The 16,784-nt window shown below is 36.6% G+C and overlaps 1 protein-coding gene across 1 annotated transcript in view; it reads right to left on the bottom strand.

Annotated features, from left to right (window-relative positions):
* b3gat2 (beta-1,3-glucuronyltransferase 2) overlaps nucleotides 1-16,784 on the bottom strand; it is a 70,660-nt gene that overhangs the window by 15,245 nt on the left and 38,631 nt on the right. Inside the window, 1 exon segment of the mRNA NM_001030353.2 lies at nucleotides 320-464. Coding sequence (NP_001025524.1) covers nucleotides 320-464 — 145 coding nt within the window.

Here is a 16,784-nt window from a genome sequence, read left to right as displayed (position 1 = left end):
GCAAAGCTGCCATATTGCCTCTTGGTACAAGCACAGATGAGCTTAATTGAATTGTCTTTGACTAGAGCAATTCTGCGTTGATATTTGCACCTAGTGCTGCACCTATCCATTGTACAAGGACCTTAATATATATATCTGCTAGAGCAAAAAGCAAACACAATACTATAAAATACAACATAGAAATAACTAGTATGTGATTATAATATGGGCTTCTAATTACCATTCACTAGATGATGTGATTTAGTAATCAATGCAATGCTGTACTATAGACTTCTCATCTCTGAAGCAAAGCATTGCACATTTTATACAGTGAACTCACCTGCCATATCAATAGCAAATGGCCTGTCTGCCCTCCATCCGGTGTACCAACTCACGACTTTTCCATTCTCAACAACAGGACGTTCATAACGACGCCCGCCTACAAGTCCCACGGGCCACACAGAGACCTTCTGAGTTGTTCGCATCTGTGCAAAGAAAAAAATGGCTTTGAATTATTAATCTGTATTAGATCTAGGAAACTGTACTCTGTAACAAAGCAATGCATAATGTTCCAAATCTGCACCTTGCATTACCCAAGTGGAGCTCAATATAAATAATTTGTATTACATTAAACCATTTTGCAGACCTTAATAAAATAAAGTCACTAAGTTGGTGATTAACAAACATGCATATTCCTGTTACACCTGATGCTGGGAATGTTAGCGCTCTGTTTCTCGTAGTCGCCTAAACTAGATGTCACGCTACTACATGAAACTATTTTTCTTCATTTACTTCCCACCTGCATATAATAACAAACAATTTCCTACAGAAATAATGTTGCCCATTACACCCAAAGTATTAGATATGTCACTTTTATTTTGTCACAGACATGCACTGAGAAAGCTGCAATGAAATTCTAGTACTTCTCTGGAACTGAGGCTACTTTACATCCTTCTCTCTTCTGAAACCATTTTCTGTTCTTCATTCTCTTTCATACAAATTGTTGCCCCATATCCTCCCTTGAAAGATAATAGGGGAAACTTAGAAATATATAATTATAAATGTGTGCAATCTGCAAATATTCCGTTGCTCTCAGTTCCAATGCCATGGACATCCCAACTACAGTAGGTGCAGCCTATAGTGCTCTCTTTGGCAGGGCCAGAATAATGCAGCACTAGTAATTACCTAATACAGGTATGGGATCCCTTATCCGGAAACCCGATATCCAGAAAGCTCCGAATTACAGAAAGCATGTCTCCCATAGACTCCATTATAAGCAAATAATTCAGATTTTAAAAATTGATTTCCTTTTTCTCTGTAATAATAAAACAGGAAATTGTACTTGATCCCAATTAAGATATAATTAATCCTTACTGGATGCAAAATAATCTTATTGAGTTTAATTAATGTTTTATTGATTTTTTAATAGACTTAAGGTATGGAGATCCAAATTACGGAAAGACCCCTTATCCGGAATACCCCTGGTCCCGAGCATTCTGGATAATGGGTCCTATACTTGTACTAGAAGTGCCACACACACTATGGATTTGCCTCCATTTGGGTAACCTGCTTTATAATCTGGTCAGCCAAGTTCTCATTGGCTGATTTATGTCAATTGATTTGCAACGTTCACCAGCTTTTTAGGCAATGGCATAGTGGGACTATACAGAGCAGGTACAGATTGCCAAACTTGTCTTGAGTGCCAAGGCTCCTTAGCCCTGCTCTAACATGTTTCCACTTCACACTTCTTACTTAAAAGCAGCCATGGTTATAGTACAAACTGTATTATAACCCAAAATAAGAAGCTATTTGTGATAAGCATTGTAGGTTCTAAACCAGGGATTTCCAACCTTTCTTACTCGTGAGCCACAGTCAAATGTAAAAAGACTTGGGGAGCAACACAAGCATCATAAAAGTTCATGGAGGTGCCAAATAAGGGCTAAGATTGGCTATTAGGTAGCCTCTATGCACACTATCAGCTTACAGGATGCTTTATTCGGTAGTAAATCTTGTTTTTATTCAACCAAAATTTGCCACCAAGTCAGGAATTCAAAAATAACTCCCTGGTTTGGGGGCACTGAGAGCAACATCCAAGGGGTTGGGGAGCAACATGTTGCCCCCGAGTCACTGGTTGGGGAGCACTATTCTAAACATATGCTAATTATAGGGGCATGACATGACATATTCCTACACCACCCATAACCCTCTAACATTATAGTGTGTACTGCCCTTTTTATAGTATAACATTTGGGACTTTTTTGGTTAGATTGGACAGCTGGCTGCTATCGTCTTGAAGCTCTTAAATTCATAACACTCATGGCTGAGCATTGGCAACAGTAATTCTTTCCTCTAGCTCCCTTCTGCTGAGAATTACAGTACAGGCATCAGTGTATTTTTCAATGCAACTGAATACATCCACCTAAAATATTTACCCTTAAAGAAACAAAATCATGGACCAGTAATGCTATTTTTTTAAGTGTCTGTTTTTCCATCATCTACAAATAATTTATTTTTGACCTGCAGGCCAAAACAATCACAACAAAGGGTGAAGGGTTTCTACAAAGCTCATGATCTCTAATTAAACTAAATCAGCAAATTGAGTAAGATAGTAAGTGTGCAATAAGCAAAATAATGCTTTATTATAAAAATAACTAAGAATGATCTATAATTTGAATCAACATATAGGCAGAATGTATTTTCAGCTCTATTTATTTTATTCATGTTGTAAAATGGTATGCATAATACACCTTTACTCTTCTAGCTTCATGCTTATTTAATCCTCTGATATACGACAGGTTAAGTAAAGCTCACCCTGTGTTTTCCCTTTTTGTATTTTGCCCTATATACAAAGCTCACAAATACACAAGCACACAAGTGTTTTCTGCATCATTGCGTACAGAATTTTGATGCATTCATTACACATCTTGTAGCGAAAATCCTTCTCAGATTTGTATTAATAATTTATAGTGCACCAGTTTAGGAAGAACCCTAGAGATCTCAAGAGCCTTGTTTTGTTTCAGTTACCGCTAGAAAGGAAATATTGCAAACTCAAAAGCTACGAGCTGCACCAAAATTAGATTTTGTTTGATAGCATTTTTTCTTGATCCACTCTGTTCCTTGTATGTACTTATATGTGAAACTTACTTTCATTGGTCACTCTGTGGCAGAGCGGTACAAAGATAATGTCTGATTGGTCACTATTAATTACATAGAGAGAAATGTGGCCAATATCAGAGAATGGATCTTTCCTTAATGCATGTTTATCTCTCTAGGATTTTATTAAACCTAAGAAAAAACACTATCCATTTACTAATGCTTCCTAGAAGACCCTTCTCTGCCCTTTTCACTTTCTGGGGTGATTTACACTAAATTTGCTACACATAAATAAAGAGATACGGGAAGGGCTCATAGCATGCTTAGCTCAGCCATTTCTAACACACAACAATCATATATACCGTATATACTCGAGTATAAGCCGAGGTACCTAATTTTACCTAAGAGAACTGGAAAAACTTATTGACTCAAGTATAAGCCAAGGGTTCGAAATGCAGCCGCTACTGCTAAGTTTCAATAATCAAATTATTTAATAAAAGGACACTCACAAGTGCTTACATGTACATATATTAATTAACACAAGGTATGGGCTGGAAAATGAGGGGCATCCAACATAAGATAACCATATGCAAGGTTGTACAGGTTAATATCTCATTTAAGTTTACATTCAGACCTAAGAGATACGTTATGATAATACATGCGGCTGTTAGCACCACAACAAGCAGCTGGAGGGTGCCTGATGATAAATGGACGTGAGTAGATTATTTGTACATTTCAGTAGCAAAAACCCAAACTGACCAAAATATATATTTTTAAAACCATTATGCAATGATACTAATATCATGGCATTGTCATGGTTTAAACAAAAATCCAGCTCATTTTATCCATTAAGAAAACTGATAATTTCTTTGATTATAGATAAATTGCCAGAATTCCTTTGTTTATTTGTTCATAGATGTGACTCGACACCGCCTTCAACCTGTGTGTCCCCACTACTGGACGAGGCTAAGAGGCTAAAAACAGATGCTGGATTCTAAAACAGAGTGACGGTCCATTTAGATCATGTCCATCCTCATAGTAGCGACGCGCGACTACCCCCCCCCCCTCCGTGTGCCGCCCCAGCAAACAAACGGGGGGGGACGGGGGGTGTTGTACGCGCGTCCTCCTAAGCAAAGCACAAACGTACGGCAACGGGGGCCGGGACAGGGTCTGTGCATGAGCGTATACTACCGTATATATTCGAATATAAGCTGAGGGTGCCTTTTTCAGCACATTATTGGTGCTGAAAAACTCGGCTTATACTCGAGTATATACGGTACTCTTCTCAGTCTTGCTAGGGTGCCAAAGCAAATGCAGATATTATTCCAACATTTAGAAATGGGATTATGACTTCAAACATAGCTCTTTAAATTTATCCCAGACAATATGTTTGAATAGGAGATAATTATCATAAATATGTTTTGAACATTAAAATCAAAACAATTTAATGTTCTGACAAAACTATATCCTTCATACAGGAATATGCACTGGATACTGTAAATGCCCTACACAGCAACTAGCCTGGGTAACTGTGGTTTTTTTTGAGATTGCACCTGTCTGAGTCTTAATTAATGGGGTAAATCCCCCACCTCAATCAAGATGGGTTTATGTGCCTTCATTCTGGTTCTACAGAAAAAATCTTCAACACAAATAGACAGATCAATAATTCAATAATAATAATTATTAAAGTAAACAAACCATAAAAACCACTGTTCACAAATCCAAAATTCTATCCCTACTTATGCCTAGCAACATTCAATGTACCCCGCCCAGTGCAGATAAACCCACCCTGTTTTGAGTCCATAATTTGGAATTAACACACCAAATACCTGGGGTATGTGCAATTAGTGTCAGGTACGCTCCAGAATGGCTTTGTCACAGTGCAGACTTTGAGATCCCCCCCCGGCATGGGAATGTTTGCCACTCAGGTAGTTTATCCATGGTTTATTCACGTTCTTGTACCACGTCAGTTTAGCATGGAGGCATTATTAGCGTGGTCCTTAATAGCTAGGCACAATATTACATTATATTTATTAGCTAGGCACAATATTACATTATATTTATTAGCTAGGCACAAATGAAATGCTTAGGCAAGTTTTGACAATGGCCTTCTAAGCAATATACAGTAAATGCTCCCATGTAATATATGCAATGCCAATATATAATGGCAATGTAAAGAATATGGGAGGTTTATTAATGCACAGTTACTATAATAATAACAACAAGGAAACAGATTGTTGCAAGTAAAAAGGTAAATATTTAAGTGGAGAAAGTCTACAAATAAGCATTTTGAACACTGAAGGTCATTGGCAAAAGGCAGCAAACATTAATATAAATAGGGTCTAAGTTTTATTGATGATATGAATAGTAGATTTTTTTATGATTGCCAAGTGAAGAAGTATTCTCACATTGTTTTCCCATTTTTTTTGGACCTGCTAATGGTTTTCCCATAGGAAAAAGTTCCTTGCAGTCAGGAAAGGATTAAAAAAAGAGAACAATATTGAGCTTCTGGTAATCCTTCTAGATTCCTCTGCTCAATATTTGATAAATCTGCCTGTAAGTGATTTACTAGTGCCCTGTCCTGTCCCTTTCTCTTGCTCTAAAAGGTTGAACCATAACTGAATGCTTAATGGTGTGACTACTTTTTTTTCTAACTAATATAATCTATTTCAGTTTTTATCATTACTGATGTAAATGTTGATGGTCCAAGTGCTAATTTGAAAGGAATATTCCCCATAGATTTTAGGAAAGGCTTCATTTGGGCTTTTCACTAATTTACATGAAATGTAGTTAAGGCAGGAGAATTGTCATAAACATTTATGAATTATTTATCTGACCATGAATTTATTCATATACACATATATATATGTATATATGTATATTTACAGTTCTAAAATCAATAGAATTATCTGTATATGGAAGACCCCCCCAGTGAACCATATTTTTCCAGACTGAGCTCTCCAGCAGAACTCAATACAATGAAAATGCACCTGCATCTATTCCCTTTGCTATTTATATCCCTTTTGCACAAAGGAATTTTCTCTTTCTGTTCTTTCTGTACCCTTGGTGGCTCAAACATTAGTGATTATAGGCTAACAGTTGTATGTGATTTGTGCAATTGCTACTGTACTGCAGAGATGTCAACTCCAGGCCCACCAGGCAACTGATCTATAATATAGCTGCACCTGCCAGCACCTCTCGGTAGCCAGGAACAGCTGGAGGAGGTGATCTGTACTTTCACATATTGTCTTATAATAGAAAATAGAGCTAATATTTCAGGAGAAACACCCCAGCATCATTAATAAGGATTTATTTTTAGAGAGGAGACAACACTGCATCATGCATTCATTCCTGATATAATAAGTGCTCCAAGTGAGTAAGATCCTATACACTGATTCATGTACATCTCCTTTGTTGTACAGCACAAATATCATCCCCATGGATTGTATAGGCTTGAATAAAGCTCATTGTTTCAAACTACAATTTTCTTGCCTGAACCTGCCACTCAATCTAGAATTGTGTCAGAAGTGAATGCTAGAGGTTGAAATGTTAAAGGTGAACAATACCCTTTTCACTGTTTATTGGTGCATGCATGTTACCATGGTAATGTAAAAATATAAAAGGAAAAAGAAGAGAGCATTAAATCAACGGCAGCTTTGTGTTTTTTGTTTTAATACTGTTGCATTACAGTAATGCTTAGAGAATTTCTGTATATTTTTTTACTGATATCGTTATTTTTGTTGCTGGAAAGTTTTTAAGTACTTTTTTTCTATAGATCCTCTCTCTGATTTCTGGCTATTTCCAACTAAGCTTACATAAAGGGTTAACCAATAGTTTACCAAGTCAGTCTGCCTGCTTCGGGCACTTAAGTTGGACATGCACATAAAGATCTAATCTTTCACGTAAGCTGAATATTTTGACTTTATTGTACTTATAGGGAGCATGGTGGTGCAATGGCTAGCACTGCTGCCTTGCATTGCTGGGGTCCTGGGTTTGATTCCAGAAAAAGTACAATCTACAAGGAGTTTGTTTTCCTAGTGCTTGTCTGGGTTTTCTTTGGTACTCTGGTTTCTTTCAAAACCTACATGCAGGTTAATTGGCCCTACTGTGTGTGAATGTAAGAAGTATCTTAGATCCACTGGGGCAGAGACTTATGTGAATAATCTGTTGTATCTGTAAATTGCTGAGGATTTTTTTGGCGACATACAAACAAAGGTTAATAATATACTGCATATCATGGGGTATGGTACATTGCACCCATCAATTCAGCCTTTGAGACAATGGTCAGATCATGTACATGTATAATGCGTTCTTTGAAATAAAAATACAATTTTTTTAAATAGAAGCTCTGTTGTATTCAGCTAATTTTATCTATAGCCACACCTGGCCTGATGTGCTCAGTGGGGCAACAGGGTCATGGCAGACACAATTGTGCGTTGATTGCTGCAAAGGTCACTCTTCCTACTTCCTCCAGATCACTTACCATTCAGTTAAATACATAGAGACACAGGTTACCTTGCTGTCTTTTTTTTCCACTAACCTGTGGTCTTTCCCATTCAACTAAATGGAAAGCAATATGGGATGAATAGCAGCAAAAATACTCCATGTTCTATGACCAAGGCCCTTGACATACCAACAACCCTGCCAAGAAGTATTTTTAAATTCAAGTGCAAATACACGGTTTTGTCTCTAAGCTTTTATGACTGACTGTTCCCCTCTATCTCACTTGTGTGTTAAACCTATAGCAATCTCATTGGGAGATCAATAAACAGATATCAGTGTAAGTTCATTGCTCTAACACATAGAGATGAAATGAGAGCAATAGATTTTCAGTCTGTAGAGCTTTTATTATTTAACTGCAATTTACAATATTGACATACTGATGGAGGATGGTAAATGAAATAAAAAATAGCAGTATATATAGTAAAATGACATTAGTTTATAATAATCATTTGATGGTTGAGCCAGCTCACAATAAATACATTAAATAAATAGTAATTCAATGGTCTAGTCTGCTCAAATGAGCACACAAAGGGTAGTGGGTGAACAATACACAGACACAGCAACAGCTTGTGCAACATACACTCTGAAAATGCCACAAAGTATGTCAGACAACATATTTTTACTGTGTGCTGTAATAGCATCTTTCTAACAATAAAGTGATGTATGGATCATGAATGAGCACTGCACCAATTTGATATTGACTGGAGTGATGCCTGGGAATCATTGCTATTAAAAGGGTCTGAAGATCACCAGATGGTCAGTGTTATACTACCTGCAAGTTTTTATATTAATTGTTATTGGGATGGGATGAGGCCAACATTACAGAAAACAGAGGTTATTCTGACAATTTAGAATATAATTTATCACCTGGAGAAAGAATGGAGATGTATACACAAACCTATACCAATATCACACTGTTTGATGTTACACCCAGGTCCATGCTTACAGTGTTTGGCCTAATTCACAAGTGGGGACCTTTGTATATTTAGATATTCCCAACATAGTCTAGCAAAGCAATCTTTCCACTGGCTCAAAATTCAAATTGTAGCCTTTATGTGAGAGGAGCAAACTGGTAGTGCCTGGTATGGTCCAGTTACATTTAGTAAATGATTAGTGATTAAGCTTTAAATAGAGAACCAAGTTCTGCTGATAGTTTTTAGACTAAGGAGTCAGATCTCCATTGCCCAATACTAATTTCTGTACTGATTCTTCTGTAGTCTAGTATTCCACAAACTTCTTTAAACTTTCTTTTAATATCTATACACCTTGTTATAAAATGATTACAGAGAGCATATGTACTGTATGCATTAAAAAAAACAATACAGAAAGCAGGCAATACACATAGAGGACATTCTTAATCTAAAAATAAAAACAGAGATTTACGTGTTTGTAAGTCTAACACCATCAGGTTTATCAAGTCTTGTTTGCGCTCTGGCTAATCTACCCTTTACATCATTTCCAAAAGTTTATTCACAATTTTCCTGTACAGTGATCTCATATAAATAAATGATGGTGATTATTATGACCTATGAAACTAAGAAAAACTATTAATTCTCTGTAAAACCAAAGGATAATCTGTATTTTATCTTTATTTAACAAGACATACGGTTTGAAAAACCCTCAGTACTTGTCAAACCAAGTTATGTCAACCTGGGGACCTTTAAATTCTTAAGCTGATGTCAGAACTGGGTTTGAATATATCCATTTTTGAAAAAATAAAAAACGAGGATTAAAGAATAGCCTGCTCCCTAAATGCTTTCTTACCTTATCTCCTAGTAACATGCATTTCATTTGCATCTACCAATTTACGATAAGACACCCTACTGAGTATACAAATCATTCGTGGATTGCATGCTACTCTCAGATCAGTACAACCTTTGGATATGTATTATTTATGCCCTAGAAAGAACTAAATGTATTCACTTTTTCTGAATGTTCAGAGAATTCTATTTCCTGGTAGGCACATTACTTCTATCTATTTACTTGTGGTTCCTTATCGTGCCTTACAAATTATTTCAGAGATAATACACATACAGGGACTAGACAGCGACGCATCAATCAATCAAACTAAGTAGCAAAGTCAGAGAGATTAGGAAAGTAATTAAGGGTTACCTAAGCATGATTCAAGCCTCAATATTGTGTTTCTGTGAGTGTGTATTGTGTATATATATATATTGCCTTGAAACACAACCTTGACCATTTCTAATACTAATACTTATTCCACATTTAAATGGTTTCTATGATATTTTCAATTCATCTTTCTGAAACTAAAACTTACTGTAGTTTTACTTCAAAGTCTAATTCAGAACTATGAATCGATGACACTCTTTACAGATAAGGAGCTTAAAGAGGACCTGTCACCCAGACATAAAAAGCTGTATAATAAAAATCCTATTCAAATTAAACATAAATGACAAATTTCTTTTTTTATTTATACATCCATACCCATTATAAAGGCATTTAAAAATACCAGCTGTCAATCATCTATTGCCTTCCCCACCTCTATGCCTTAAGGCGGGGCAGACAATTACTTTCACTTTCCATTCAGCACTCACTTTCCATCTCCCTCCTCAACAGCTAATTGTGTAGCCAGTGCATAGGTGTGTGCATCAGGTCTGCCATTCTGGTGCGTACACAATGCCCAGAAAATGGCAGCTGCCTGCATGTTGTGATTGTGAATTCCAAGACTGAAGGAAACATGATATATTATTTATACAGTGTAAGTGAAGTTTATTTTGCTTGACAAACACAATAGAAACTAATTTTGAATGATTTCTTAGGGCTATCTGTCTAACCTGCCTGGATGAATAACTCCCAAACAATCTGGCTCTATAAAATATTCCAGTTTGTTGAACACTGGTGAACTATAGTAACCAATCAGTGATTACCTGTTTTGAGCCAGCTGCAGTTGAAACACATCTGGTTGTCAAGGTTTACTGCCTAGGTGCAAATGTACCCATTGCAGCCGTCTGCTCTATTCAGGCCTCCCGAGTGATATCGTTCGGGAAGTACGAAGTAGTCAAGTTGGTAGCTAATGTGTATGAGCACCATAAGAATTCTCATATTCCTGTGTGTAATTTAGACAAACCAAGTATCTCTAATAAATTTGAATACATTTCAACAGTTTAAGTTTGCATGTGAAACAAAGAGGGTCATTGTGAGAACTCCATTTCCTATTGCGGTATTTCTCACACTATGGTTTTGTATCCCAATAACAGACAATCTTTTTCCATGAAATCTCACTACACAGGCCCTTTTAGACCAAAGTCAAAATGCAATGGGTGTTTTTATTTCAATTAAACCCACCCAAATGGGTCATGCATCAACAAAAATGTTGAGCAAACAGCAAGACTGGGCAGTGTAAATCAATTCATATGCTAATTGCTAGGTAGTATCCGCATTAATTAAAGCTTAAATGGAAGGTTTTCATGACAAAATCATTAAAACACACAAAATTGAATAATCTGAATAATATGCAAGTGAAATTGTTCTTCGCAAATGATATTCAAATTACTGATTAAAGCATCTCACAAAAGCGTGAAATAAACTGAAATGCAGTTCCTGCTGACACACTGAATGTATTTAAATGCATTAATGCTTTATCTGGAGCCGCAATTATTTGCTTTTTGACCTGTTTAAAAAAAAAAAACCTGCCAAATCTGATGTTTTATAGACATGAGATAACATAATTGGATTGATTGACTGCATTGTTGTAGGACTTGCAGAACACTGGCCATTACTGTAATTGCTCCTAAAGTAAGATTACTTGCTTACACACGAAAAGCATTTTTAAAAACCTCAATTAAATTATTTAGCATTGCTGTGCAGCTATACCCTATTAGGAATCATTCCTAAAGACAACATTTTCTGTAAGATTCCATTTTCACACACAAAAAAAGAAACAGAAATGTCACATATTTCATGCATGACCTTCCAAATAAAATGCCAAAATTATCCACAATAATGAGTAGGGTTTCCTTGGAGGTTGGTTTAACCTGTAATGTGCTAATATCTCCGAGGGGGGGGGGGACTATATTCCCACAGTTCTCACACTTTTCCATGAATTCTTATAGGTAAGTAATTAATTACTGGCAAAAAGCAGGTCATCCCAATCATGAGCTCTATAACCTACATTGGCACAGCTAATATGCATTAAAACATCCAGCCAGGCACAATTGTCTGAGGAATAGCCCCCAATGTCACATTGATAAGAAAACTCTTACATTTTGGTTCATTCTTGAGAAGTTGGACTTCTGAGCAGTTGGCTGGTTTAGAACACTCAGATGTCAGTTCATGGAGGTTTCGGTATCAGGAAGCGGTTATCAATAAATAATGGAAACAAATATTCCCTGGTGCACTAACTATTCGGTTTCAAGTAAAAACGAGTGATCGGTAGAAAAGAAACAGGAGATGATGTTTTTACATTTTATCTCTTTTTATTTATTAATAGAAACATGCATTATTAGTTATGCTTCCATTCCCTTTCTTTTTTTCTGTAAATATTCAGGAAATATATTTATATATCTGTATATCCTGTATATATTGTTTTTTTCCAGAAAAGGTTTTATTTATCTTTATATTTTTGTTCACTTATATGAGATGAGTCACTGGATAAATCTCATCTACAGGCTCCAGTGATTCATTCTGTGTCAGTATTGTCATTAATAGTGACTACGTTTATATATGCAGTTCCACTCTGACACAAGAACGCCATTGTTTGCTGGTTCACAATTTATCATGGAATATAATGCCCACTTTGCACCTTTCTTTAAAAAGCTTTATTATCTTCAACCTTTTACAGATGTGTTTCACTATGTGGAGATTGTATAACGGCATTGTTAAGAACTGAAAATGTATGCATTACTAAAGCATATACTGGATTTCATCCACAGTTTTATAAGCACTCACAGTTTACCAGATGTTTTAAAATTCACATATGCAATGCTAACTTCTGTCATGTGGGAGCCCTTTAAATTGTTAAACTAATAACAGCAGTGAGTTTGATAAGTGCACATTCAGAAAAAGGGATTATGAAACAGCCAGCTTTACCTGAATGCGTTCTACCTTATCTTAAAGCATTTCATTTGCATCCACCAATTTTCTGTAAGACGCTGCTAAGAATATGAATCATTCATAGAGTATATTCTACCTCTGAATTATCAGATTAAAGAGTTACCTAAAGGTGACTGAGGTCACCCAAGTGCCCAATAATTACAGCAATATCATTAAATTAGTATTTCTAAGTTACAGAACTGTGTTACCTTGTGTAAAGTAGTCTGAACTTGGTCTAAAAGCCTTCAGGGAGCGCTATGTAATGAAACCGAACACTTTGCTCCAGTGCAAGAGTTGTTGAATCAGACAGAAACATTCTGTGTGACTATAGGTAGAAACCATTCTCTCCCAATGAATGGGAAAAGAGTACACAAACACTATGGGGCCGATAACACTTATAGCATACTTTTTTGCGTTAAAAAGCATGCAATAACTAATTCCCGATTCATCAAAGTAATTTCGCATGTGTTAAGACACATATCGCATGCGCAAAAAATGCATCATAATGTGTTATTTACCTTGCATAGAAATAATACTAATGCATGATTCACAAACACATATGAAGCATTAAACGCACTAAATATCGCATTAGTCTGTGTGAATAGAGCACAACCATATTTGCCATCTGACTAAATACCCTTTCACTAAAGGACTAATAAACTTGCTGGAGAGTTATTGTTACTCTCCAATCAGCTTCTGTGCCAAAGGTTAAGCGCCTTAATGGGAAAGAGAATATTCCTAAGGTTTTTGATAAAGGAACAATTTCAGGAGAACGGTGTTCATTCATACATATATTTATACCTGACATTATTGGTTGACAGAGCTGTACCTTTCAGTTAGTTGATGTGCCAGGCTAATACATTGCTTGTAAGCACTTTCTATACATCCATTTCTGGAACATGGATGCCAATGTCAATGCACCTATTAATTGTTGGTCCTCTTACTGTAATAATGGGTTACATTGCAAAATTGTAATAATGGGTCTGTGCCCCCAATAGATATTTGGAATATTTCTACATTACCTTTAATGTTTTACCTTAGAATGTCAAAGGAGTTTACAAAGTAAAATGCCATGAACCTTTTAACTAAAAAAATTACCCCATAATGCAGCTTGTCCAACAATGCACCCTCTTTTTGCTGTCGGGGCACCCTCTGCTGGTTCAGCGTGAACCTCAAAATTTTGCCCCTTATTTGCACATCATACAAAAGTGGAAGGAATTAGTGGGTGCAAAGCACAGGGAAACTTTATACTCAAAAAAGGTATTAAATACAGGGTTCACTTCCATCCTGACTACTGTACTTGGGGCATTCTGCCTAGTGTTCCAACAAAGGACTGCATAAGAGGGTAAGTGCTATGTGTATGGCATACAGTGTGGGGTTTGCAAAAGGTATATTAAATTTGCGCGTATGAAAATTGTTCTCACAGAACAATCATTTATCACATTGCCCACATCCTTCAATTAATTACTTTTATTATATGATCCCAATAGAATCAAATCTCCATGTACATTCTCCTTCCTGCTGGCTATAAGCTGTATAAGAGCTGTGGGTAAGACTCAACATACCACAAAAAGACTTGTGTGCACCTCAGTCTCCAATTAAAAGGGTACTGGATAACTTGAGAATTTAAAAGGTAAGCGGGAGTCACTTACAAATGCTCCAGGCACATGTGCACTTGTCTGGGGCAAAGCTGTGCAATGGGGAATTGTGTCAGGCAGCCCTGCCATAGGTCAGGCAGTAAGGATAGAGTTCCTTTGCAGTATGATCTCTAATTTGTATATTTGAATAACATGCACATTAGGGGGTTGCAAGGGAGCAGGAATGGGTATGTCTGTTCTTCATGAATACAGCACTACGGAACACTGTCAGCTCTTTATTCATCCAGAAAGCATAGTTTCCTGCACTCCAGAAGTGCAAGGACCTGTGCCAGTGTGTCCTAATGTCAGGGCCTGTTTATTGCACCCTGGCCCAGCTTTGCTAAATGACTCCTCCGGTTATCAGCCTCTATAACTATTCTGTTATGGCTAAAATTATCATTATCATGGAAAAACATTTTCTCCGGCAGAAATCAGAATAGCTCAGATTAAACATACATATAACACCTGTTGTGAACAAACGTAACCTGTATAGCTGCTGCCTACTGGCTTCATTACTGGTGTGTAATTCAACGTTGTGATGAAAATACGTGCCTTTTCCTCAAGTGTTTATAGAAGACTGAGCCTAAGTTGCATTATAAATCTATTTTTATGACTGCAACTAAAGAAAAACAAAGATGATGCACTTATGGTGAGGAGAAGAAACTCATCTACCAATAAATCCACTGTGAAGGCATTCAATTATTTATGGGTGAATACGTGCACAAACAAAACATATTAAGGAAAGAAAAACCTATTATGACAAAGGGAATATTTCTCGTAAACCCACAATAACTTCATATTATATTCATATAGAAATACAATGTATATACTGGTAGATTACTGTAAAAAAAGTAAGGGAACTAGAAATATGGGCAAACAATTTTGTCCCAGTCTAGGAATAATCAATTGTATATGCAAGTTACAGCAATCAACACCTGGTAGCTTTTGGTTAATGGACCAGGGAAAAAACTTAAGCTTGTGTATTACAAAGCATGAGACAGGGCTGGTAATTTACTCCATACAACTTACCTTTAAACTGCATCCTAGAGACTGTAAGTCAGTAGCCTATTGAGCAGACTTGTAAACTAGAAATGGGTAATGATCCTGCTAAGATACATCTTTGTTCCATATCTCATCTGAGTTGCTGCACATCTTTATTTACACATGCCAACAGCAAACACGAACACTGCCAACTGACTTACATACGATCAGAATGGCTTGGCAAGTATTGAAATGCAAAAACCTCTTAATCAAAAATGAAAACTACTCTGTACAATGTTAACTTTACAGGGGAAATAAGCTTTATGCTGCAAGCAGTGTCAGACTGGGGTTCCATGGGCCCACCACAAAACCTTAGACCTCAGGCCCACTCTCCAAACGAATTTTCCTTGTCTCTTTGCTCACCTTCTTTATTCCCTTAATCACTTCTCCTTACATATTACATATCATTCCAGTTCTTCTCTCTTTTTTCATATAGAGAATTGTGAATGACCATGGTATAGGAATACATGGAAAATGGTTGGGTGGCATCACATACAGAAAAGCATTTAAAATAAGAAATTAGAAAAAAATCCCACTCCTCTAAAATGAATTGGATACTGTATGTATTTAGTGATTTATTTATATGCAAACATTTCCTTATGTGCAGGCAATAGTTCCTGAGAGGGCAATACTTCTCCACTGAGAAATAAATAGTTCTATTGTATTGACCAGCACCCACTCACTAGTAATAAATAGCAAAGTCCTGAGACTTAATGCTGACAATTTAACTACATTTGTTGATCCATACTGTATGTTTGGGGCCATCTAGTTGCATAACTAGAAGCTTCTAGTTTTCCAATCAAAATCTGTTACAAAATCCCCTAACCCCCATGGTTGATAATTTGTTTATCACACTGAATGACTAATCCTATCTGACTGCAGTCAGCACTGGAGATACAGTTAGCTGATGAGTTCTCATCATTTGTGAGAGATCACTATCAACCTGGATCACTACTAAATAATTACAGTATAATTCAGTCATTTTTGATGGTCGTCAACCACTTTATTGGTGTCTCTGATCATAATAAATTGCAAAGCTCTAGATTTAGAAATATCAGTGTTACTGGGGAATATATACCTCTATTTAACAAATCACCGCCAGTCAAAAACATCCTTCATGTTGGTTAACTTACATTCCATATATTAAAAGCAACAGTTTAAACTGCTTGGGTAACTTGAATAGTCATTATAATAGTCTTCTATTTCTAATGCATGAGTAGCTCTGTCAAATGTCACACATTAAGCATGATAATTTTTACCGCTCCCTCGCCCTCTAATGCTAAAAAGTGAAAAAGTATGGAGAACTTGCAAGTTCAAGGCCATTGCCTCAGCAATTACTGTCAGCCAGGAGCCCACAAACTGTACTTTTGACCACTACCATTGCTGTTGCACCCTACTCTTTCTGCCACACTTGAGCCAACAATGCAGCTGCATTTCATGCCCTCGGATAGGGGCGGCATACAAGTTGGGCACGTCACA

This window comes from Xenopus tropicalis, chromosome 5 (genome assembly GCF_000004195.4).
Source record: "Xenopus tropicalis strain Nigerian chromosome 5, UCB_Xtro_10.0, whole genome shotgun sequence".
Taxonomy (NCBI): Eukaryota; Metazoa; Chordata; class Amphibia; order Anura; family Pipidae; genus Xenopus; species Xenopus tropicalis.
The sequence above is the reverse complement of the archived record's forward strand: the minus strand, read 5'-3'. Positions and strand labels throughout refer to the sequence as shown.